General features: G+C 41.6%; 1 protein-coding gene across 6 annotated transcripts in view; it reads right to left on the bottom strand.

Annotated features, from left to right (window-relative positions):
- LOC136853985 (intraflagellar transport protein 22 homolog) overlaps positions 1–26,826 on the bottom strand; it is a 47,051-nt gene that overhangs the window by 5,796 nt on the left and 14,429 nt on the right. For all 6 annotated transcript variants that reach the window (XM_067129917.1, XM_067129919.1, XM_067129918.1 and 3 more), the window contains exons 2-3: positions 20,212–20,384; positions 2,310–2,506 (exon numbers count right to left, since the gene is read on the bottom strand). In XM_067129917.1, coding sequence (XP_066986018.1) covers positions 2,310–2,506; positions 20,212–20,384 — 370 coding nt within the window. The remainder of the gene's footprint in view (positions 1–2,309; positions 2,507–20,211; positions 20,385–26,826) is intronic.

The raw sequence follows: 26,826 nt of genomic DNA, 5'->3' as shown, positions 1-26,826 counted from the left end.
GGGCTAAGGATGGTATTTAGGCTCTTAGCCAACTGGTATGTCGGGGCAGGAATCTGACTGATGATGGGGCACAGGGGGTTACCTTGCTTATGCGTCTTGACGTTCCTGTAGATGTACCCCAGGTCATAGTCCCCCGTGACTGGTGGTAGGTGAAGGGTGTTAGAGGCGGCGTTGACCATCTCTATGATCCTGTTCGCCTCCCGCCTGATCTTGTCGACGGGGTTCTTAGTAATTCTTTGGAATTTGGTACTGTCCAATTTTCGGCTGGCAGCTCTTGGCCGGGAGTGGAACCCCCGCCTGTACTGGCAGAGGTGACTTGAGGTTTCGGTGAAACCCAAGTACCCAGAATGACTCGGTCCTGCTTGGAGGTCTCAGCACTGGAAGTTCCTGAATCACATCCAGGACGATAAACGGCTGCTTCCTCTACCCGAGTGTCCGAAGAGACACAGAAAGAGGTAAGCACTACACCGGTACTGGAAGGTAACTTCTCAGAACTGGTATCAGGTGCGTGGATCCCCTTGGAGACCTGCGCGCCTCATGCTCCCAAGTCATGAGGTCTCGGCAAGACCTGTGAAACGGCCCCTGAATCCGCAAACTGGGAAGAACCAACTAGAGATCCCTCTGTCTTCCCCATGGAGGGAGGCAGCCCTTGGAAGCCCCATGATGGGACTCCTTCGGGGTGGGAGAAGAAACACTCTTCTTCCTCCACCAGTCAGCTTTCGAAGAAGAAGGTGAGGAGGAAGCAGAAGAAGAAAAAGACAATGAAGATGATACCTTGCAACTAAAGTTCTTGGACATTCTCTTCAGGAGAGCCTGGAGAAGCTGATCCCCAACAGAGGGGGGAGCAGCAGACACAGCAGAAGGATGGGCTACAGTAGGGTAGGCCATAGCAGGGGCATGAGTGGACATATGGTCAATGACACAGGGGTCACTAAGGGTAGAGTATGTGACGTTACACTTGTAGACGTCTTAGCCATAGCAGTCATAACCGTAGCAGTGGTAGCTATTACAGTAACATGAGCCACTGGGGGCATCACAGAGGCATGGGAAGTCCTCAGGTGACTCAATAAGCCCTGCGCCAAGGGAACTCCCAAGAAGCCCAGAGAGAGACAAATCTCCCGGAGTTCATCGGTCTCACCTGAAGGAGTAAAAGTCAGGTTAGGGTTGGCAGTCTCACTTTGCACCGAAAGGGATTCCTCCCCCCTGGGAACAAACAGAGACTACCGAGCAGAGGTCGTCCTGATCACCAGCCCCCCAACGCCAACTTCCACTTGACGAGGCAAGCAAAGACGACAAAGGGGAGATCGCTCCCATAAGAGTGATGGCAAGGCATGGGAGATTTGCAGGAGGAAGGAAAGACCAAGAGGGGTCAGCAACCAATGGTGTCATCAGGGGCGTTGCCTCAGACGATGCCTTGGAGGCCTTCTTGTGTTTCCTCCTCTGCAAAAACTTCACCCATTGCACAGGTGACCAGTCATGACACTTGTCACGAGTAGAGTCTTGGTCACAGTCATGCCCTCTGCAACTACAGTAGTGCAGAGGACACGAGGGTTAACATCAATAGGGGAGAGGTAATGATTACATGGTTTTGAAGCAGTGTCGGGGCAGACACAATGAGCACTGCCCTTCTGCTCAGGCTTGGATGGTTCATGGGTTTTCATATTGTAACACTATCAACACAAACAAAACCAAAGATATATATCAGCAACAAACACAGATTGATCTCACCAGGAAAAATAGAAGAAAAACAAAGCAAAACGGCAGGCAGGGCAGAGGGTACAGAAGTTCCACATTGCACGGCGGCCAAAAGCAAAGTGAATTCTTACCATCTGGGTGGGAGGGACTCCAACCCATTGGACAGTAGTTAAAAAGTAAAAGTAAAAGTTAAACAGCCGTTTCCAGCTGCACTTTAGCACATCCGTTACATAAAGACCGAGGGTTTGTATATTGTGTAGGGAAAATTTCATATTTCATATGGACAATCCAGAACAGCCCAGACATGGCCACCACACAGTGATCATCCCAGTACCACCATCCCCACCATCCTCTAAAACTCGCACAAAGGGCAGGGTGCAACCATCAGAGTCTGAAAGAATCATCATCCTTCTCCTCCTCCTCTTTGACCTCCTCTTCCTCCTTAACCAGTGAGTTAGCATTAGTATTCTTCTTCTACTTCTTCTTCTTCTTTGTTAATTAATTATTAATAATATCATCATAGAACAGTTTAATCAAACCAATGGTTAAATACCAAACCAAATACAGGGCTGGTCAAGAAAGAATTAATAAATCATGCTAAAAGTATGTCTTACCTAACTTGGATCCTTTGCCTTTAGAGCCAGGTTTATGGTGGCAAAAAACAATGCACTGTGTCTCTCTTACTCCCTGTTGCTCAGCAAAATGAGAGTGTAAGGACTCAAGTGCCTGAGCCTGATCATCACGGCCTGGGTTATAGACAAAAATCACTCCATTCATTCCCTTCTGAATAGCAGGCCAGCAATTCTCATAGCTGTCAAATAAATAAAAAATTTTGTAGCATTAGAAATTCTGTTTATTTGCAATATATCAGTTTTATACTATACTGTATACTGTAATCACAAAATTTTATTTATATATACGTAAATGTTTAGAAATTTCATGTAGGCAGTCAAGTCATAATAACTAATCGGATTATAATGCTGAAATATAGTAAACTTTAAAAGTAATTTGTATTTTTCCTACCATACAAACCTGAAGTTCTTTATATTAGGGGATAAGCTTGCAAACACAAGATGGAACAGCCGTTGAAAACTTACCAACAGGGTCATTAACAACTGACAGGCAGGGGGGGGAAACCTACCCACTGGTCTGCATTCCAATTTGCCTTTCAGTCCAGGTGCCAGATGTGAAGGGTGGCTGAGGTGGGCCTTTATGTAACAAACTTGAGGTTTGTAGGTTAGGAAACTTGCAAATTTTAAAGTGATTTGTATTTTTTCCAACATATAAACCTGAAGGTCTTTACATAGGGATTTTGCTTATGGACGCAGCTGGAACAGCCGTTAACTTTCAAACAAGATCGTTAGCTACCGATGGCAGGGGGGAAACCCCTGCCCACTAGTTGCTCAGCACTCCATTCTGCCTTTTGGCCCATGTACCAGAGTGAGGGGTGGCCGAGGTAGGTCATAAATACAAAGACCTATGGGTTTGTATATTAGGAAAAATACAAATTGTACAGCACTTTCAAACTTGCAATTTGTTCCTACACTAATACAAACCTTTGGTCTTTACATAGGAGACTAACCCATTGGAGGGATGGATGGATGGATGTATGATATTTAGGGCAAAAGCCCAGGCACTGGGGCCAACAAGGCCATTCAGCGCCGTAATGGAAAGAAAATAAATTATGTTAAAGTTATGAATTCATGAAGGAAATGATTAATAAATAAAATGAAGTGATGTGACCAATAAATAAGGGTATGAAGTTTAATGAATGATGTGCTATATACAAAAAAAAAATATTAATGTCATTAAAATTCTACGTGATGTAATAAATTAAATTAAATATCGTTAAAAATTTTAATACACTTTAAAAAGAGATGATAGCAGAAATATCTGCTTCATCTCCCAAAATATCAGACAGGGATTTACCTGAAAATATCTCTCTCTTTGGTTAAAATATCTGGGGCAGACCACCAGAATGTGCTCCACTGTTAGTGTCTCGTCACAGTAAGCACACTCTGGAGGGCTGCTTCCTTCTAAAATAAACTGATGGGTTAGACGAGTGTGCCCAATCCTTAATCTCGTTAAAATAACCTCTGTTCGTCTGTCAAGCTGGAATGACGAAGACCACGGTAGTACATTATCCCTAATATTTCTATATTTCTTATTATTGGCAAGAAGGGGAGAAGTCCACCTTTCTTGCCATTTACTTAAAACATAAGATCTAATGGGACCTTTTAGATCTGTATGAGGCACTTTTCTAAAAGAGGTTTCTGATAAAATACTAGCAGCTTTCGCTTCCCTGTCTGCCATCTCGTTTCCTTGAATCCCCACGTGAGAAGGGACCCAACAGAAAGAGACTGATTTACGTCGACAATATATAATGAAAAAGCCACTCCTGAACTTTTTTCAATTAATGGATGAAAGCTATTAAATTTTTAATAGCTTCTAAGGTGCTTCTAGAGTCTGAGTATATGACAAAATTAGAGTCACTACTTTGAAAAACTAAATCTAGGGCAGACACTACGGCTGTTAATTCGGCAGTAAATATTGATGCAGAGTCAGGTAATTTAGCTGTGTACGCTGTATCACCAAGGATAACAGCGCAACCAACACCACTATCTGACTTAGATCCATCTGTATAAATTTTTGTAAAATTAGTATGGGTAACATCGTGCTCTAAGAATTTTCCCTAATCTCTTCTACAGTGCAGTCCTTTTTGTTAAACAGTTTCTTACATATTGATGCTTCTGGGATAAGCCATGGAGGATTTACAGGATATTCTACTTCCAGGACTTTCTGGGATTTAAGGTGATTATTCCTAACATCCTCATTCAGTCGAATTTGGAATGGTTTAGAAGCTCTTGTACCAGAAAAACTTCGAGAGTCTGTTTCCTTTAGTGCTTGAAAGGAGGGATTTTTGGGAGCACTTTTCATTCTAGCCATGTATCGCAACCCCTAGCTCTTGCCTTCTTAGATCAAGGGGTAAATGATCTGTGTCGACATAAATGCTTTCAACAGGCGAAGTTCTAAAAGCCCTGAGCATATTCTCAACCCCATGTTGTGTACAACATCCAGTTCCTTTAGCTTGGTTTTACAGGCTGAGGAATAAATCTGACAGCCATAGTCTAACTTAGATCGACACAGAGAGTCATATAGCCTCAGAAGGGATTTCTTATCAGCCCCCCAACTAAATCCAGAGACAACCTTTAAAATATTCATAGATTGTTTAACATTAAACTTTAGGGCATTTATGTGGCTAGCCCATGTTAATTTATGGTCAATAGTCATCCCCAGAAATTTAACTTCACTCTCGTAAGGAAGGATGGACCCTTTTAAACTAAGTGTGGGAACCTCTTCCACACGCCGGCACCTGGTGAATCTTACTGCAACTGTTTTGGAAGAGGAGAATTTGAAACCATTCTCATCAGCCCACTTAGTAATAGCATTAATAGACCTTTGCAAATGTTTACATACGGACAAGGAATCATATCCTGTGCAGTATATTGCAAGGTCATCGACAAAAAGCGAGCATTTAACAGGGGCGAGATTTTTTCAATCACGCTATTTATTGCCACTGAAAAAGTGTTACACTTAAAACGCTTCCTTGGGGAACTCCTTCCTCCTGCATAAAAGGTTGGGAGAAGGAGTTTCCCACTCTTACCTTAAAAAGTCTGTCTGATAAAAGGAATATATAAACCTGACCATTCTTCCACATATGCCCATCTTGTGCAATTGTTTCATGATGCCAATTCTCCAGGTAGTGTCATATGCTTTCTCCAAGTCAAAAAAATATGCCAATGGTCTGACACTTTTTGGCGAATCCTTGCTGGATTTGGTTGGTCAGCCTCAGCAAGGGATCAAGGGTGGAGCGGTTTTTCTGAAACCAAATTGAAATGGCGATAGTAATCCTTTGGTCTCCAGGTGCCAAACCAGTCTAGTATTTATCATTTTCTCCATCAGCTTACATACACAGCTGGTAAGAGCTATTGGTCTATAGCTGGTGGCTTGGGAAGCATCTTTATTAGGCTTTTTAACTGGGACAATTATGGATATTTTCCAGTCCTTGGGTAAAATTCCAGTTTCCCATATTTTGTTTATAATCTTCAGTAAATATTTTTGGCGTCATCTGGGAGGTGTTTCAGCATTTCATATATGATTGTATCCTCACCTGGAGCTGTGGATTCACTTGAGGAGAGCGCCTCACGAAGTTCTCTTAGGGAAAATTTGTAGTTGTATGGTTCAGATTTTCCCGAATCAAACTTCAGACACATTTCAGAATTCCTAATTCTTTGAAATTCTGGAGAATAATTGTTAGGGCTGGAAACTTTAGAAAAGTGTTTTCCTAGCTCATTGGCAACTTCAGTGGGCTCTGTGATTAGAGTGTCATTTATTTTTAATGAGGGCAATGGTGACGCTACAAATTTTCCACTCAGTTTCCTTATTTTGCGCCACACCACTCTTAGTGGGGTCTTGGAGTTTATTCCATTAATATAGTAAAGCCAACATTCTCTTTTGGCTTTCTTATAAAAGCGCCGCTGCTTGGCTAAAGCACGTTTGTAGATTAATTTAGACTGAGGGGAGCCACTAGTTTTGTAACGTCTGTAGCATTTCCTAGTCACTTTTCTCAGAATACCACATGTCTTATTCCACCAGGGAACTGCAGGTCTACGAGGTTTGCCTTTTGTTTTTGGAATCGAGCTTTCAGCACTCTTCAAAGTAGATTCAATAAAGTAATCATAGGCATCTAGATGAGAATGAAAGGACTCAAACTCCCTATCTAGATTGACACCCTTACTAAATTTATCCCAGTCTCGTCCTCTACCTTCCACTTAGGTAAAACTTCAGATGGAGCATTCAGAGCATATTTCAAATGGATCGGGTAGTGATCACTTCCATTTAAATCTTCATTAACAGACCAATTAAAATCAAGGTGGATACTAGTTGAAGAAATACTAAGGTCCAGTGCAGAGAAATGATTATCGTGAATGTTGTGGAAAGTCATTGACCCATTATTATACAGGGTAACATCATTCCTGTCAATAAGGTCTTCGATTAATTTCCTTTACTATCTAAAACCGACTTCCCAAAGGGGATTGTGGGCATTAAAATCACCTAGCAAAAGTAAAGGAGCTGGAAGTTGGTCAATTAACGACTGAATATCTCCAATGTTAAAATCAAGGTCTGGTGGAAGGTATAAGGAGCAGATTGTTATCCTCTTTTCCAAAATGACTGAAATAGCGATAGCTTGTAGTGTTGTATTTAATTGTATTGTGGAGTGCTGTAGAGATTTATTAATAATAATTGCAGCACCTCCATGGGCACGATCACCAATTGGGGATATGATTTAAATATTGAATAATTTAGTCCAGGATTATAAACAGAGTTGCCTAACATTGTTTCCTGTAGGCATATAATCCCTGGATTAACTTCATGCATTAAAACTTTAAGGTCTTCTGTACGGGCTCTGAGACCTTTACAGTTCCACTGAAGAATATCGAGCAAGAATGCTAAGGTGGTAAAATGTGCTACTTCCCACTCCTTGGAGGGGAAGTACTGTTCCTAGGGTGGAGTGGGAAATTCTCCTTTATAAGAGATTGTTTTCTTAATCCCTTTTCATCTGAATTGGTGTTCAGGGTCTTTGGTTGATCTTCATATTTTTATTATGAACCTGATGTTCAGAATTATTGCTGTGGTTCTGTGCACCACTAATCCTATTTGTCTTAGGGCGGCAAGACTGAATTGAGCTCAGATGTTTTTGTTCTGAAACTACTTTTGGAACCACCTTTCTAGGAGGAGAGATGTCTTCCAAAACACTGAACCCATTTGAAGTTTTTATTATAAAATTATCATTATTTGGGGAACTATTTCTTGTGCGTTTCTTGGTAGTTGCAACCGTAGTTTTATTATTATTTTTGTTTGTGGCTGTGGCGATTGATGGCTCTGAACTAGCTCTATCTAATTGGGATTGTTCCTTTAGCTTATTTTGGTTTGAAGTATTTTCAGAATATTTTCCTGAATTATTGGCCGATTTTGGCACCCTTATTTTTGGAGATGAATCGACAGCTGGGGATGTGGTGGAAGATAAATTTTCTGTGCTTTTGAAGTACAATTTTTGCTACTGGACTTCAAAGCACTTGCCGACGAAAGTTTCTCACCAGTTTGGAGATTTTCATTATTATTTATGGTTCGAGAAATACCAGGTTTGTGATATCTTCCATCAGACACAGTTATTGGTGGCCTTACATTGTTGGAAGTTTTCATAAGTTTTATTACAGAAGCATACGTAGTGTTGGCACTTTTGTTTGCCCCATTACCGTGCGCTTTGCTTCACTAATGCTAATATGTTCATTATCTGCCACTGCCAACACGTCTTGTTCAAATTTATATCTGGGACAAGCCCTAGAGTTTGGTGTGTGATCACCCTGCAAAGAAAACAGTATCGGGCTGCTTTGCAATCATCAAAATTATCGTGCTCTGCAGAGCACACAGGACATCTTTTTATTGTTATCGCAAGAGTTTTGAATGTGGCCATATTCAAAGCATTTTGCGACACTGTCTAGGACTTCTTTTATATTTTTTAACTTGCATCCTCTCATGGCCAACAATGATGGTATCAGGTAGGTAATTGGAGGAGAAGGTTAAAAGGATAGCTGCATCACCACCCAGTTTTTACATGAGATACACAAGGAGGGCATCGATGGAGAATCTCCTCCTCTTTAAAAACATGCAGATCTTTTGAGTAAACTACTCCTTTCAGTGTATTAAAGAATCTGTGAGATGAAATAGATTCAATATTTCCACTTTCAGGAGGTTTAAAGTTAGCTAACAGAACTGCTTGAGTCTCATTTCCAGCTTTTATTAGAAGATTCTTTCCATACCGTTTCAAATTTCCAATGGGAATGGAACCAACCTTGCTCTCAATGCAGTCAGCAGCTTTTATCAAATTTTTCCCTCCCTCCTTGTAGATAGCAACATGCCATAGAGGGGAGGAAGAGCTCTGGTACATGGGACTGGTCCATGTTCTTCAGCCTTTGGAACAAAGTCAAATGGCTCATCATTCAAGTTTTTCACTGAAAACACTTTCGTGCTGACAACTGAGTCATTTAGAATGTGGCCATGGAGTCTCTGTTGTGCCTCACTAGCTTCCAAGGGAGAGGAAAATTTGATAAAAGCACAAAATGACTGCTTATCTTTTCTAGAACTAATTTAATTCTTTCCACTTTGCCGAATTGCTTCACTACACTGTATAAACATTCGTAATCTAATGATAAGTTTACATTAGTGCAATAAAGGACCCTATTATTTGAATCAAATCCACCAGATTTATTAACACCCTGGTGTCTCAGTGTTTGGTTCTGTCCAACAGCCAAGCCCGTATCCATGTTCATGCCAGAAGTCGTTGCCAGTGCCGTTAAGTCATCGGATCCAGGGGAGGGAGAACTAGAAGCCAAATCCATAAGTTTAAACCAGTCCACATGCAAAGGTCCAAAAAGTGCACACCCGACACCCAAGAGCCCCGCACAGACCCCGACAGCATATCAAAAAGGACAAACTGGGCAGCTCCACTGCTCAGCTTCCCCACCCCAACACACTCCCAAAGCCCACGAAGAGACCCCAAGATGCCAAGCATGCACACATCAGACCACCACACACAAACTGGTTCATCCACCCACCCAAAACTGCTTGGTCATATCAAGAAAGTATCGTAGATCAGTCAGGTATTCGCATTCTCCACCAATGGCACAAGTGAGAGTTGACTCCCAACAGTCCACCCCATACCCTACCCTTTCAGGATAGCACCAGTACGCTTGCAGTGGCCCAGGTATAAGCCAATCCGCCTGCTGGGAGTTCTGCCCCCACTAATGGGGACTGACTCCCCACTCCAACCGCACTCGTGGGCTTCCGGACAAAAGCCAGGAGTCCCACCTCCAAAAACCAGCCCCCCCTGGATTCCGATGGGCTGATCCCCAGAGATGGTTCCGCCCTCAAGATAGCAGTGGGAAAAATCCCATCACCATCTCTTAGGTCCAAACTATCTTGGGTGGCGACTCAACCACCACAACTCCCACAATTAGCTTCGAATGCGAACCCCTTCCAAAAAACGATCCCTTCTCAGACTCACCTAAGCAGTAAAATTTTGCGAATGTGGAAATGTCCACGCCATTTAAACCAAAAACTATGTAGGATGATTCGTCAGGACCCGGGCCCAAAGGCCAGGGTCCCTTAGCCCCTCACCTCGTCAAGGCGTCCTACTCGAGGGGAAACCCATTGGAGGGTGGATTCTGGGTAAATCTCTGAACCAAATAGAAGTTCTACCCACCCAGGAATCTCTTTCTGGTCTCGAAGAGGTGAGGAAGGAGTCCCAAGTCTCTGGTCTGTTGAACATATGGGATATTTAACTGCCTGACTTCTGGGCTTGAATTAATGAGTTTGTGTCATTATTCCAAAAAAGGCTTGGATGAACCCATAGTGCCGGAGACCATAAAAGGCTAATAAAACAAACCTGTTTGTTTTATTGTCAACCCCTCTCTCCCCTTGCCAGAGAGAGAGAGAGAGGGAGGACTTGCATCTAACAATCTAATCTAGTTTATAGACAGGGAACTGTTATCTAGGCTCACCTGCATGACAAGCCAGTCCAGCATGTGATGGCTCACCACCTGCCTCTCTGACCTGCAAGAGAAAAAGGTAAAAGAGAAAAGGGAGGCAGCCAATCACTCACACACATTCTATCTAGCTTACCTTACACCTTAGGCGAGATGCTACTTGTCCCTCTAGGGAAGCCAAGTGAGCCACACAACTTGTTAAGCAACCACCATGGGACCCAAAGAAAATGTCGGTAGGAATAAAATAGTTAGAAACAAAAAGTCGGTAGAGGGGGAAGAGATTAGAGGGGGGTATATAAGGGAGACTCCCTCCATCAAGTCAAAATAGCTGAGATGCCACATCTGCTTGCTAGATGACATACGTAAGGACACATCATGGGTGTGTAAGGCATGTAGAGCTTCTCTGTGTAGGGCACCAAGAAATTGCTTCTACAGATACCACACAGAGAAGCAACTCAAGCCTCCACCAAATCGTGGGTCAGGCCCTGCCAAAAGAGGTGCAGGGAGACCACGGATAAACATCTAACTCCTGCAGCTTCCCCCCCCTCAGCAACCCTTCAGATGGCAGGCCCTCACCTGAGGGAGGAGTTGTATATAGGAATTCAAGAGGGGTCATGATATTTGGTGAGTACAGTATTCAAATTTCTGGTGATGGGTTTTTATGAATATTTCTAATTATTTCCCATACAATGTTTCTCTTCTAATATTTTGTAATAATTTTTTTTATAATGTGGGGTTTGTATGTGGGTTTATATCTTATTTTTTTTAATAAAATGTAGGGTTTGTATATTGGCTTGTATCTTATTTTTCTTTTATAAAATGTGGGGTTTGTATGTGGATTTGTATCTTACATTTTTTTTCCATTTTTTTTTTTATAAAATGTGGGATTTGTATGTGGGATTACATTATTGGAAACATACTGTTTCATACCCTCTTTTTCTATCAATTTTTTCGCCAACTGGACTTATTTGTTTTTCATTCTTTTATATGTCGATATTTAGAGAATTTTGTTGGCTTTTTCATAAAAAATAATTCATTCACCTAACTGTTATAGTTTTTGAGCTACGACAACAGTAACATTTTTTTTCATTTCGATCAACTTATAACGTCAAAATGAAACTGTTGCCGTTACCAAAGCCATTTTTCTTGCCTCTCACTTTATTCCTCACCTTTCCTCTACATTTTCGTATATTTATAAAGTAATTTCTATGAAAAATAACCGAGATAGGGCTCTTCAAAAAAAAAATTTTTCTAGTGATAATTCTCACGGTACGCTGGGCATCGCGTTCAGTTTCTTACCCTCTTTTCTATAAATTTTTTCACCAACTGTACTTATTCATTTTTCATTATTATATATATCGATATTTGGAAAATTTTGTTGGCTTTCTCATAAAAATAATTCATTCGCCTAACTGCTGTTATAGTTTTTGAGCTACGAACAATAATGTTGACAATGGTAACATTTTTTTTCGTTTTGATCTACTTATAACGTCAAAATGAAACTGTTGCCTTTATCAAAGCCATTTTTCTTGCCTCTCACTCTATTCCTCAACCTTTCCTCTACATATTCGTATATTTACAAAGTAATTTCTATGAAAAATAACCGAGATAGGGCTCTTAAAAAAAAAAAAGTTTCTAGCGATAATTCTCACCATATGCCGGGCATTGCACTGGGTTTCTTACCCTCTTTTCTATCAATTTTTTCACCAATTGGACTTATTCGTTTTTCATTGTTTTATATGTCGATATTTAAAGAACTGTGTTGGCTTTCTCATAAAAAATAATTAATTCGCCTAACTGTTATAGATTTTGAGCTACGAACGATAATGTTGACAACGGTAACATTTTTTTTCGTTTCAATCAACTTATAACGTCAAAATGAAACTGTTGCCATTACCAAAGCCATTTTTCTTCAACACTCACTTTATTCCTCAACCTTTCCTCTACATTTTCATATATTTACAAAGTAATTTCTATGAAAAATAACCGAGATAGGGCTCTTAAAAAAAATATATTTTTCTAGCGATAATTCTCACCATACGCCGGGCAGAGAGCTCTGTTTCTTACCCTCTTTTCTATCAATTTTTTCACCAGCTGGACTTATTCGTTTTCCATTGTTTTATATGTTGATATTTAGAGAATTGTGTTAGCTTTCTCATAAAAAATAATTCATTCACCTGACTTTCATAGTTTTTGGGTTACGAACGAAAATATAAAAATAAGATTTTTTTTTTTTCGTTAAATAACTCGCATTTTTTCGTATTTAGAGGGCTGGGACTCTTATTCTGACTATTCCACCATAAGATATAAACATTTAGAAAAAAAGGACAGCAAAATGAACGTTGTTGGCATAAAATTTGTATTTTTGCTGAATTTTCGAAATAATTATTTTTTTGCACTGTCGAGCGCTCCCAGACACCTTGGGTCTCAAGTAGACTCAGTGCTCAAACTATACAGATAGGAAAGTGTTAACATGAAAAGGAGCCCTAGAAAAGAAAGGATTGAAAGTGGACATTGGAAAGACAGAGCTAATGATTAGTAGCAGAGGACATGAAGAAACAAACATTCAAGCAGAAGATGGTACAGTGCTAAAACAGAACGAGGAGTTTAACTACTTGAGATCAATAATAGCAGAGGAGGGAGGTACTGAGACAGCAGTGAGACAGAGAGTGAAAGAAGCATGGCAAAAGTGGAGGGAAGTAACTGGGGTTCTTTTAGACAAGAAAATGCCATCAAGACTCAAAATGAAAATTTATAAGACAGTTATCACGCCTGTACTATTATATGGGGCATAAACTTGAGCACTTAAGAGGAAAGAGGAGGGACTGTTAGAAAGAACTGAGATGAGGATGGAGAGATGGATTGCTGGAATATCACTACTGGAAAGGAGGGAGAATCAACATATAAGAAGAATGTGTGGTATATGTAACATGCAGGAGAAGGCTAGGGAAGCTCGTCTGAGATACTATGGCCATGTAATACGAAGAGAGGAGGTGGAACCAATCAAGAGAGCTAAGAACATGCCAGTGATGGGGAGGAGAAGTGTGGGGCGTCAGCAGATCAGATCAATGGATGTGGTAAGGAGGGATATGGGTGAGGTGGGACTAGGGGAATAAGATGCAAGGAATAGAAATAGATGGAGGAAGTTGACTCGAGCAGCCGACCCTGCTATACAGTGGGATTAATAAGGTCGAAAGAAGAGGAAGAAGAATAAGTCATAATTTTCAAGTATTATTAAGATTAAATAATAATAATAATAATAATAATATAATAATAATAATAATAATAATAATATAATAATAATAATAATAATAATAATATAACTGTAATTACAAAATTCATGTGATATGTATTTTAAACAAACAAATATCTTTCCCTCATCTTTTGTATGAAGCTCGAAGGAAAAGCTGTCAGATATGTCAAATTAACGACAAAAACGGGGAGTGTTGCTGAATAATTCATAAAAAATTTCACTCTCTTAAGTGAGGACAACTCTAAAACATAAAAACATAGAGCATTTCAGAACAAAGAGAAATAGACAGAATAAAGGGATTTTGACAAAGGAAAAATCTACTTCTGAGGGAGGCCCCGTGTCACCCGGTGAAATTCCATTCTACACGAATTTCTAGGTATAAATATTGCTAAATATACCAGAGAAAAAAGCTTTCAGGAATGCTGGAGTTACTACCCCCAGATCGAGCATCTTCAATGAAGACATCGGTATAACCAAGGGTGAGTGAAGGAATCACAACCACAGAGCCACACTCGATAGACATCCCCATGTCAAGATCCCCGGGAAGAGCGAGGGGCCGTACCAGCGCCCACGCTCACCAGCCCGCCACGCAGCGACTCCAGCGCCATCTGAACTCATTCCAGACTAGCACCACCCCCAGGCTTGGCATGAGCCAGTAGGGGGGGCGAACCTGCTCCTGAAAATACTCCAGGGAGGGTCACTTGGTGACACGGGGCCTCCCTCAGAAATAGATTTTTCCTTTGTCAAAATCCCTTTTCTGAGTTCAGCCCCGTGTCACCCGGTGAAATAGTGTCAGAGAATCATGCCAAGACTGCAAAGCTACAACAGAATACAAAAGGTGATCAGAAGGAAACACATGCTATGGAGAAATAGATTTAATTAAGATATCTCAACAATGAAAATTGGACTTAACTATAGGTAAACACTGGTGGAATATCCCACTCAACATCATAAAGATACAATGAAATTGTAAACTTAACCTAGGAACAAAGTAGAATGACCAAAATACAGTACAATTAGGGGTAGAATAAAGGGCCCCTACAATCCAATAGAATAACCAATAATTATAAACTTAAATCTAAGGACAATGAGATATATATAAAAACAGGAATTGAGGTACATGAAGCAAAATAAAAACTGCTTCAGTACCTCTAACTTAATCTAAATCCACAACATATCAAATCCAATCCACAAGACAAACAATAGCCAGGTAATACCAGTATCGATTATGAGGAGCAAGGCAGTGAGGCATGATTGATCCAGAAAGGCAGGCAGTGAAATAAATGAGGCAGGCGGGCGGGGGGGAAAGGAAAGGGATAAGGATAATTAAGGTGGGGAGATGACACTCCCCACAGCCACTGTAGAAAATTTCAGAGCTTCAAGTGATTTTAAATAGTGGTGTTTAAACACTAGAGGTGATTTCCAACCTGTATACTTGGTAAGTTCAGCAAAATCCATATTATAAAAATAATTAGTGGAGGTAGCTACTGCTCGGATATCATGAACCTTTGGGACTGAATCCGGGTTAGCTTGTTTAATAAAGTACAGAATTTGTTGTCTTATAGCGTTCAACGAGAGAGTACCACCTTTCTCCCTGATAAAAAGAGGACCCGACTTAAACTGTGGAGTTCTTTGTAGGTAAGACTTTAAGGTATATACTGGACATAAGGACTGGTCCCGAGGAAGAGGCACCACCTTCCAGGGGGACCACCTGTCCTGAGGGTCTTCATTCTTTGCTAGGAACGTATGATCAGGGGAAAGGAGGACTTCTCCGGACGGAAGGAAATCAACATGATCATCACCTCTAGTGAGGGCCGATAGCTCTGAAATTCTGGCACCTGAAGCCAAGCTAATCAGAAACAAGGTTTTCCTTAACAGATCCAGATATGAGCATAGAGAGTTATCAATGTCAGTGGCTAATTTCAAAACATCGTTGAGGAACCAGGTAACGGAATGTGGGCATGTTACTGGTCTCAAACGGGCGCATGCTCTAGGGATGGAGGAGAAGTATGAATCTGTAAGGTCGATTTTGAAACCGTACAAAAATACCTTCTTTAGGGCTGATTTAGCTGTAGTAATAGTGGCCGGGGCAAGGCCTTTTTCAAACAATGACCTAAAGAAAGTAACCGCTAGGTTGGTTGTCATAGTTTGAGCTCCAGATGCCTTTAAAAAGGATGCCAATTTTTTTACAGCTGAGTCATACTGTCGGAGAGTAGAATCTCTCTTATCAGATTCCAGAAACAGTGTTGACAGGGTCAATGTTTGCTCCCTTCTTTGCAGCAAACTTTATAAAACAATATAATTATAAAGCTAAACTGTCCAAGAGGAAACATCCTGGGGAGACGCCTAAGCGGGAAGAAAACGGGAACCCGATGCGGAAACCCCAAAGGTACGGATCAAAAACATTATCGTTAGAGAGAAACCGAAACAACCCAGCTTAGGAAAAACCACCAGAATGAAACCTAGGGGGAAGGATAAGACATGAGCCGACCAGGAAAAACCCAAACAGAACAAGCTGGACGGGTAAACCTCGCGGACAACATGGCTGGCTGGGGGACGCCATAGCGTCATAACAAAGCCACGTATAATTAATAAATACGAGCTAAGACAGCCAACTAATCATAAAACCACCCCACAATAAGATGGTACTTAACTTGGAAACAGTAAAGCTGCTCGACGACATGTTGCAGATGAAAATAAGCCAAAACACGAGCCAAACAGAAAACAGCAAGCGTCACAATCAAGTGCTAGAAAAGGAATGAGTTCAGATGGCGCTGGAGTCGCCGCGTGGCGGGCTGGTGAGCGTGGGCGCTGGTACGGCCCCTCGTTCTTCCCGGGGATCTTGACATGGGGATATCTATCGAGTGTGGCTCTGTGGTTGTGATTCCTTCACTCACCCTTGGTTATACCGACGTCTTCATTGAAGATGCTCGATCTGGGGGTAGTAACTCCAGCATTCCTGAAAGCTTTTTTCTCTGGTATATTTAGCAATATTTATACCTAGAAATTCGTGTAGAATGGAATTTCACCGGGTGACACAGGGCTGAACTCAGAAAAGATGTTTTAAAACCGAGGTTGAGAAGCATTCTAAAAATAGATCGGTGGAATGGGGAGAAAAAGAAATAGTATACTAATCTTCACACACTCCTATATTTTTACGTCAACCATTTATTTCTTTTTTAAGGGTAATGTATTAAGCTAACTTTTAAATGAAGTTACAGTAACTTTAATTTCATTCAAAAGTTAGTTTCATTATAACATAAGGATAACTTTTATCTCTCTCTCACGTTATTCTCCCTGTCTCTGTAATAATTCATAAATAATTTAACTTGATATTCAAGTAAGGACAAAATCTCTCTCTCTCTCTCTCTCTCTCTCTCTCTCTCTCTCTCTCTCTCATAGTTAGTGCTCACACACACTTTTACAACTTATTATTTCCCTGCATGTCTTTACCTGTACAGTAGATAGTTTAAATTGATCTAATATTACCTGTACCGTCTACAAAGTGTAAATGCACTAGTGTGGCAAATATGTTCTAAAACATAGAGACATAATACTAAGAGTTGTACTACTCAAAATAAAAGAGACTGTTTGTTCATGAAAAAGCACTTCAGAACAAAGAAAAAGAGACGTAGAATAAAGACGTTACAGTATTAAAAAGAGGTTGAGAAGACTTCTAAAAATAGATCAGTCAGAAGGGGAGAGACAAAAATTCTCTTCCAACTCTATTTTTATGCCAACCATTTATTTCTTTTTTATAAAGGGTAATGTATTAAGCTAACTTTTAAATGAAATTACAGTAACTTTAATTTCATTTAAAAGTTAGCTTAATAATTTGGGAGCATGATTAGGCATATTTAGTGCTGAAACTTTAGAAATAAGCATTTATCAGCAAATTTAGAGACCATGCCAAACTTACGGGGAAAATTCACCTTGCGCGAGGGGTTCTGGAGCCTAACCTCACATAAGTTCGGGGTATGACTGTATATGCTTCTCAGAAGTCAGTTTCTCATCAAGTGATAAACTTGAAATCTTAAAAAAGAGTCACTGACATTTAAAACCGTAGCAGTTAAATGTAAATCTGGATGTAAAAGCAAAAGTTTCAGAAGGGTTAAGCTTCATGCTCCAAAGCCTACTCCACTCATGAATACATGCTAGATCTCTACGTATTCATAGATTCTGCAACCCCAGACCATAGTATAGCGAAGAAACAACAGCTGGAAGAGTAGCAGCATCAATATGCAATCAGTTTGTTCTTCAGACCTTGCCACATGTCACTAGCATAGATAATAAATAGTGAGGGTCCAGGAACACTACCTTGATGAATACCTGAAAGGACATTACTAAATCTACTATTGTATACTGATCCTTTATATTCTTCCTATTGAAAATTCATTTGAAATATTAAGAAAAGATCTACCATTTCCCCATAATCTTAGCTTCTAGCTAAGTGCTTCATGATTCACATAATAAAAGCCTGCACTAAAATCTAAACCAACCATGTGTGCCTCTGCACCCTCATCATGAGCATTCTACAAGACAGTACATATTGATAAGAGTGCATGACAAGTTCCAAGATCTTTCAGAAACCTAATTTGTAATGTGGGTAGTGGGTTATTATCTTCAACAAACCTACAAAGATGCTTAAGAGCAGCTTCCAAAAACCTTAGATAAAACAGGGTAACTGAAATCAGCCTTTATTCAGAGGGGCATGAGGACAGACTTAGTCCCTCAGGTAATGCAGCAATGTTTCCCTTCCTCCATATAGAAGAAAAACTTGCAAGTCTAACTAATCTTATGAAAATAGCAGTAATCTTAGGAGCAATGAAATCAGCAGACTTTAAAAATGATGAGAAAGATCCCATCAAGGTTTATGCTGCCATAACTGTCAAGCCCAGAACCAGAGCTGTGACTTTCTAGATCTGAAGGCCATTGAACACAATTAATCTCTGGAAAGCATGACTGAGGCAACACCAAGGACTCACCACACTGCTTGATCACAAAGACTTGAGCAAAAGTTCTGCCTTTTGTTTAAGGCATTATACAGCAGTCCCATCAGCTCATACAAAGGGAGGCAGGTTTGAATCAACTCCAAGGAATGGTGACTTGAAGGTAGACCACCACTGGAGAGCAAAATCACCTTCACACTGTCATTATAAGCTCTATTAACTCTCTCACACACAACCTCAGCTTGACTCATAAGCTCAATGAAATTGTGCTACAAAAAGTCTGGTCAACTGTTCCTCTAGAAACAATAAGCTTCCTGTTTTTCATGGTAAGCAAGCTTACATGCAGCATTAAACAATGGCTCATCTTTAAGAAAAAACTTGAAGAATTTACAAGAAATTCTCCTCTCAATACAGTAATAGTGTTAAGATGACCATTTAAAAACTCCATATCATTTGGACCTCTATAAATAAGGCACCACCTGAGTTCCTGTATATCACAGTGAATACCATACCAATTGGCCTGGATTTCCAATATACCTTCCTTAAAAGCAAACAGGACCATCTGATCCATCTCCACATTAACCTTAATCAAACTGCGATCAGATGAGCCCATGGGCAAACCTACTTCAAAAGATACAATCCCTGTAACATCTGTAAATACAAGGTCAAAGCAGTTGCCAGATTGGTGTATGGATTCATTTATTAACTACCCACAATCAGAAATAGTGGAAAAATCTACAGCAACAACAGCAGATCATCTTTTGCAGTAACTGAGCTCAGCCATTCAGTGAGATTACCAATGAAAATGAAACAAACCTTGGAGTCAGCTTCTTGAACTACCATTTTAGTATGCAAGCAGCCATAAATGCCCATAAAAAGACAAAATAATCACCGGAATTAAACTGGTCGACTGGGAGGAGCCAGCACACCCAACAAGGACATATATGCTATATTTGTCAGGTAATGAAAGACGGACAGTTGTGATGGTTTTGGAAATGAAGCCATGGGTAAAAATTAAGAAAAAGAAAATGACAAAGGTAAGACCATCTCTTGCTAAGCCACCAGACATCCTCAGCCCTTCTACTAAGCCACCAGGCTAGTGAGCCTCTTCTACGCAACAAGAAAGACAGATTGAAAAGGGTAAGAAGTGTAAGGTGGTCAGTTTTGTCAAGTGCAAGTCAAGAGTAAAAACTGAGAAATGAATATGCCAGACAATTCTGAGTTCAAGTAGGAACAGAAAAAAGTCCATAACCAGAGAGGGACCCAACAACAGACTATACTGTACTGGCCAGCCTTAAAAGGGACCTTCATCTCTCGTGGCAGGTGCCGTGGCCAACCTACTACCTATTACCTCCTGTGGATCTAATCTGTATCTTTAGATGTGTCAACCTACAAGGCAGATGGTGCTCTTAACCTGAGCTCCCAGACCTAATCCAGGTACTAGCAGCTGGGCCAGCTGGACTTGGTGCTCAATAGGGGAAAGTGGCACAGCTCCCTGAAGGTATATACATACCCCAGTCATAAAATCAACTTTTTCAATACAAACATATCACTTTAACAGACATTAACTTCCTCCTAACCCTTCAGTTCCTTTGACTGGACCAGACAACATGAACACAAACAAGGATTGATAATGAAACCATTCACCTAAGCTTGGAAAACTGATATCGTAACTTAATGGGATTAAAATTCTATCTACAGTACATACCTTCGGTCACCGCTCACATCCCATAACTCTACTTCAGCTTTCGTTGTCATTCCATTAAGAGATACATTAGGAACTTCAAATTCTATGATTCGGCAACCTTTGGTAGGCCTGTATTCTCCACTTCCTATTTCTGCAGCCTCACTCAAAAAGTTGGCTAACATGGTTTTACCAGTCTGAAAAACCCAAATAGTTAAAGCAATTATCCTCACATTTATTAAGTTAATATGCAGAAGGATATTACTGTACTGTAATCCCTTTCATGCCAGGTAATTCTGAGTGGCTTTAGCCATACCTTAATGCTTGTTCATTTTTTACCTACATAACAGGGTGCAAGGCTTTACTTTTATATTACTTCTAGATATCAGAAAGGGAGACAAAAAGATTATGTCAAATCTAAACAATTTTAAAGGTAATTCATATTTCTCCTAACATACAAACCCAAAGTTCTTTACTTAGGGATTACGCTTAGAGCACAAGTTGGAAACAGCTATTCAAAATTACTGACAAGGCACCTATAGTTAACTACTGACAGGTAGGGGTTAGCCCATCCACCTATCAGTCTGCAATCCACTTTGCCTTCCAGCCCTTGTGCCAGATGAGAGGGGTGGCTGAGGTGGCTCATAAATGTAAAGAACTTCAGGTTTCTATGTTAGAAAAAATGAAGTTTTCATAATAAAACTAATCCCACTAGCCCGAACAGCTCTCAATTACCAATCCCACTAGTGGGAAATTTTAACAGCCAGCGTTATCAACGCTGCAGGTAGAATCTTGTCACTTGAGCTACCATAACAAACTGTTGGTAACGCTGACACTGGTGTGTGCCGACACTCCTACCTTCATCAATTGCTTTATTCAAGTTCAAAATTGATGTGGGGAAAGGAGGGTGGGAATCACTCAGGTGTTCAGGTAAGTATTACAATATTAGTTTTATTATGAAAACTTCATATTGCAATACACTCCCTGAACAACTGAATTCGCCCGATCAACAATATTTAGAGGAGGAGGGATCAATTCTATTGCACACCCCTTTTTACAACCGCAGAGATGGTAGCTCACCAATCTACTCTACATAGGATATCTGTTTAGTCATACACTCACCATATCAATCAATGCTTTTGATGAAGAGACATGCTGGAGAGTACTTTGATCGTCAGTCAGGTCAGAACTGTCTCGGTCCGTTGACCTCCCATGTGGCTCTTCAAAACCTCTCATGTACAGAGGAGTAAGATGAGCCTCCTATGTGGCTTTTCAGAGCCTCTCATGTATGGAGGGAATGAAGCAGTGTGCAGAGCCACTGACCCTCCAGATAACCCATCTAGATTGCGGATAAGGCCCAACGACCAAGAAGCGACGAAGTATCTCAGTGCCGATGAAAGAGCCTAACCTACTACAGCACCCCCTTGGACTCTCATAGGGAGACTATCAAAGACTAAGATACTTAAAACGTACTAAACCTAAGCTCATGTGATTACACTATCACTGCTGCCTAAGATTCTAAAGACTAAAAGGAATTCCTCTATCTGGTTAACCTAAGAACCTCTGCACTAAGAGAATACCACCTCAGCTAAAATGAACACACCCTAGATATTAGAGATAGCCGCTGCCCCTGGAATAAGAGAATAACCCTCCAACGAGGCGAATTCAACGTCTCTCAAGTAAAAAGAGGTAAACACTGAGACAGACTTCCAAGTGGCTGCCTCCAAAATAAAAGACACTAAATAATTCCTTAGAAAGGAAGATGAAGTGGCCATACTCCACATACTGTGTGCTCGGGTAAGACAGAGCTTAAAGACGACGAGAAGAACCAGGAGAAGCCTGGAAAATCGCCTCCCTCAGAAAGTAACTAATCGCGTTCTTTGACAGCGGACGGGAAGGATTCCGTGGAGAGAGAAAAAGTGTACACGGACAAGGACGGAGTTTCTCAACCTTTGACAAATCGACTTTTAATGCTCCCACCAGACCTAAAGACACTCTGCTAGATCGCCAGCAACAAAATCTTGCAGAGAAAGAACCCAAAACGAACGAGGCAGAGGGTTGACCTCCGACTCCGTCTTCGCCACAAATTCCGGAAGAAAAGACAAATACATATCATTTCCCGCATAGGAAACCAGCCTAGAGACTGCCTGAAGCTCGCCCACCCTTCTAGCTGTAGCTAAAGCCATAATGAAGAAGCACCTTCTTAGTCCGTTGTCTTAACGTTAGGTCTTCAATGGGTTCAAAAGCATGGGAACGCAAAAGTTGAAGTACTTCCGACAAATCCCACGGAGGAGCTCGAGTTGGCAAGACAGGACATTCAGTCTTAAAAGAACGTAATAAATCATGGATAGGATGATCTTACTACTAGTAATTTCGGGAAGATGGAAACTAAATGTACAGTACTGCTAAGCATCGAGCGGTAGCCAGCCATACCCGAATACAGAAGACCCTTGACTTTCTGAAGGAATAAAAGTAAGTCAGCTATCTTAGCAATGGAAGGTCTAGAGATTGAATGACCTTCCTTACGACACCAACTTCTATACATTGTCCATCCGACCTGGTGAAGCTTATGGGTTGACTTTCTCAAGCTGAAAGAAAGCTGTCTGACCACAGCTTTATAGAGTCCAGCCAGTCTAGCTGCTCGCCTGATGGTAGCCATGCAACTAGGTTCAGCACGCGACGGTTTGGATGATAATGGTGAAAATGCTGTTGTCTGAGAAGATCTTTCCGCATGGGTAGGAACGTCGGAACTTCCGTGAGGAGCTCAAAGACTCCCGGAAATCAAGGGCGTTGGGGCCAGCAAGGAGTTATTAGTCATAGATGTCTTGACTCTCCCACAATTTCCTGATTACCTGATGAATGAGACTGAATGGAGGAAAAGCCTACACCTGCATGTGATTCCATTTCTGTAACATTGCATCGGTGCCTATCGACATGGGGTCCACCACTGGTGAGAGGTAAACCTGAAGACGATGGTTTCATTTCGTCGCGTATACATCCACAGTTGCTGGCCACTTCCGGAGAACCTGACATACTACTTCCTGAGCCAAAGTCCACTCTCCCCCAATACCTGACGAGAGCTACTTATCAAATCAGCCAGTACGTTGAGGCTCCCCAATACAAATTGGGGAAGAAAAGACAGATCCGAAGGGACATAGCCGTCACTTTAAGAACCCCATTAAACCCGACAACATCCAAAGAGAGTGCGAAAGAGCCTCAGTCTGACCGCGCAACACATCCTCCAAAGCACCTGCTTCCCTAAGAAAAATCCCTACAAGCCGAGACAACGCCGGAGACCTAGACAGGATTCCCTAAACTGATTCGTTGAGTGGCAACCTGACACCTACCAAAGGGTTACCTTGAACTGAATAAATTGCCTTACGCGGAGAAAGAAGAGAAATGTCCTGCCTGTTGGAAGCCACCACCGACACTAGACGACCGTCCGCCTCCTACAAAGCCTGTCTAACCCAATGACCCAAACCAGCCCACACGAAAAAGGAGCACAGAAAGACTCAAATAAAGACCGACTTGACGAATGTGGTTGGTCCGGAGCTCTTGCTTGAGGGTACGAAGAAGTAACATACTCAAGTATACGTCTATAATCGTTACTGCTAGCAACAGGACATTCTCAGTCTGCTGGAATCTCCTGTACCTCCGGAAGAGAATTCTGTTCCGCAAGTCCGAATGGTCTAAGAAGGACGAAAGAGGAGGAACTGAAATGAAGCCCGGGCGACAACGAAGAGTCTGCAAACAGACCACCATAATCAGAATGCTGAACACCAACACCTAATTGGGTACCCGGAGCTGAATCCACATTGTTGATTCCAACGGGAGGAAGAGAGGGATGAACCAAGGAACCCAGAGCCGATTCCACATTGTTACCAAAGGGAAGATGAGTGAGAGGAGTCAAACCCACACTGCTAAACCCTGGGGGAGGATGTGCAAACGAAACTGCTGGCGGCAGGATGGAGGAAGACGAAGAGGAAGGAGGGAGACTGAAAGATGTAGAAGCTACACTCGGAGGATCCACGGCGGAAAATGCAGGCGATGACAGCCGCAAACTGCTCAGAGAAGGTACCGCAAGACCAGTCAAAACAGTGGAGCGCAAACCCGAACTAGAAGCGACCGGCAAACTCTGCAAAAAACCTGATACTACCAGAACAGCCGCTTGATGCGGAAGCAAGGGATTGCGCATACCCAAAGGGCTGGAACATGAAACGCCGGAGCCCAAATTCTGCCAAAACTGCGTTTTCACCTATCCAGAAGATCCTCCTACCGAAGAAGACTGTACTGAGGAAGGAAAGGTGGAACACAGAGGAACAGCAGGCAAAAAATAGTTACCTGAGAAGAGGACATGCCAAAAGTCAAAGGAGGGAAAGCGGAAGATGCAGAAACCGCGGGAAAGACAGAAGAAGAAGAAGCTGATAAGGAGACTGAAAAAGGAGCAACGGTGAGGAAGATGAAGCGTCAGATAACTCAGAGGATGAAGATGAATCCTTGGGACGAAGGGACAAAAAGTACACAGAATCCGCCCCTCCTTGATAATCCCGAAGCATATCCAACATGAATTCTGGACACTCCTGTGTCACCTACTCTCTAATGTTAGAGAACTATTCAAAACACAACCGCTCACCAAAAGTCTGTACCCTTTGAAAGACCCAACAAATCCGCATTATAATTCGCCACGTCCAATTGCCGATCAAGCACACTGCTTTTAGAAGCCAAAAAAGACACACCAGAATCTGCCTTACTAGAAGGAGGAATAGGAAAAACAGAGAAGGGAGAAACTAAAGTAGAGGAATAAACTAAAGCAGAGGGATAGGAAAAACAAAGGGGGAACTAAAGTACAGTAGAAGGTTCAGAAACAGTCGAAAGAGAGTTAGGAGCTAAAGCAAAAGGATTCTGCCCTGCAGGAACCAAAACCTTGACTTGAGACTTTGATCCAGACCAAAACAGAAGTGATGAAGGCAAAAATTTTTGCTGGAGCACAAATTCCACTCGAACCCGAAACTGGAACCCATCCAGTTGAACGACTCTGCACACTTAAAACCTCTCCTCATTACCTAACCAAGACCTATCTGTCTTTGTCACGCCTAGATCCTGAACCTGACTTACATTATCAACGTTAAATTTATCATCAACACTTCAAGGGGGTTGGGGGGATCCTTCCTTGCCTGCTCTGCGGTGAGGGAGCCAGCAGAACCTACCCAGTCGGAGGCTTGCGGTTCTCCATTACCCTCAGCACCTGTTAGGGCTGGTTCTGGAACAGGCAGGGGAGCTGAAAAGGAAGAAGGATTAGACATCCTAACACTATCCTATCTGAAAATTGTTGAAAAAGACTAGCTATCAAATTTGTCATATTACTTGCAATCCTATCCTCTATCTGTTTGACCACCTCTGAACTTGCTAAATCTTTCAACTGATCTGTGACAGAAGCCTGAGACACTTGAGGCAATGAAGAATCTGACCGCCATTTGCCGCCAGCCAACAACTTGCGATGACGAATGTAATCCTCCATCTCTTCTACTGTCCAATCGGAACATTCATCGCAACGAGCCTGCTCATCACACTTAACCCTCCTACATACCTGACAGATTGAGTGTCTATCGGGTCTCAAGGTACTCATCCACCTCTTGCAGGAAGACCAGGAGCGATGAGCGCTAGCATCCAAAGTTGTAGGGGCAGTCGAAGTCGAAGCTGAAGGCGCAGAAGTAGAAGGAGAAATAGAAGACTTGTCCCTGATGACCAATCGAGACCAGGAACTAGTGAATCCAAATCCAAAATCATTCTACGTCGAAAATATCCAGAAAAAGCTCAGCAACCATGCAGAAGTCATAAATCCAAGGGAAAAACCACCAGTAAATACAATCCAGGTCTTCACCAGAAGTCCAAAATACAAAAGAGAAGTTGGGCAATAGGATTAAACCTCGCAAAGCGGAAGGAAACAACCATCCAGCAGCGTGAACAAAAAACAATTGACAAAGGTAGGAGTGTCAGCACACACCTGTGTCAGCGTTGCCAACCATTTCTTATGGTAGCTCAAGTGACAAGATTTTACCTGCAGTGTTGGTAATGTTGACTATTAAAATTTCCCACTACTGGGATTGGTAATTGAGAGCTGTTCAGGCTAGTGGGATTAAGGACGAATTCGGGTGTTCAGGGAGTATATTGCAATATACAAATTAATTTTAGAATCTGGTATTTGATTCTCAACATATACAAACCTTTGCTCTCTACAGGCGAGATTTATCCGCCAGTGGGAGGAATCTGGGCATACTATCTGAACTGACTGGTAGGTTTGCCAAACTCAGGAATGTCATCTTCCTGGTCCAACTTTATGCCTATTCTTCTCTCCCCTTGCCAAGAAAGGAGGAGGACTTGCATCCAACTGAAACAACAAAATCAAAAGAACTGGAGCTCAGTATTATAGCTTACTTGCACTTCAAGCCCATCCAGCACTTACGCAGCCAAGCAACCTGACTCTATGCCCTAAGAGAGAAGGAAAGAGAAAGGATTTGCTAATTAACTACCTCAGAAGAGGACCTACCTGTCCCAAAAGGGGAGCTGGGTTAACTAAAAACTTGTTGAGCAGCCACCACAGGAGTCAAGCAAAACATGTCCAAGAACTTGTGGGCATTG

The sequence above is a fragment of the Macrobrachium rosenbergii genome, chromosome 28, assembly GCF_040412425.1.
Source record: "Macrobrachium rosenbergii isolate ZJJX-2024 chromosome 28, ASM4041242v1, whole genome shotgun sequence".
In the NCBI taxonomy this organism is placed as follows: domain Eukaryota; kingdom Metazoa; phylum Arthropoda; class Malacostraca; order Decapoda; family Palaemonidae; genus Macrobrachium; species Macrobrachium rosenbergii.
The sequence above is the reverse complement of the archived record's forward strand: the minus strand, read 5'-3'. Positions and strand labels throughout refer to the sequence as shown.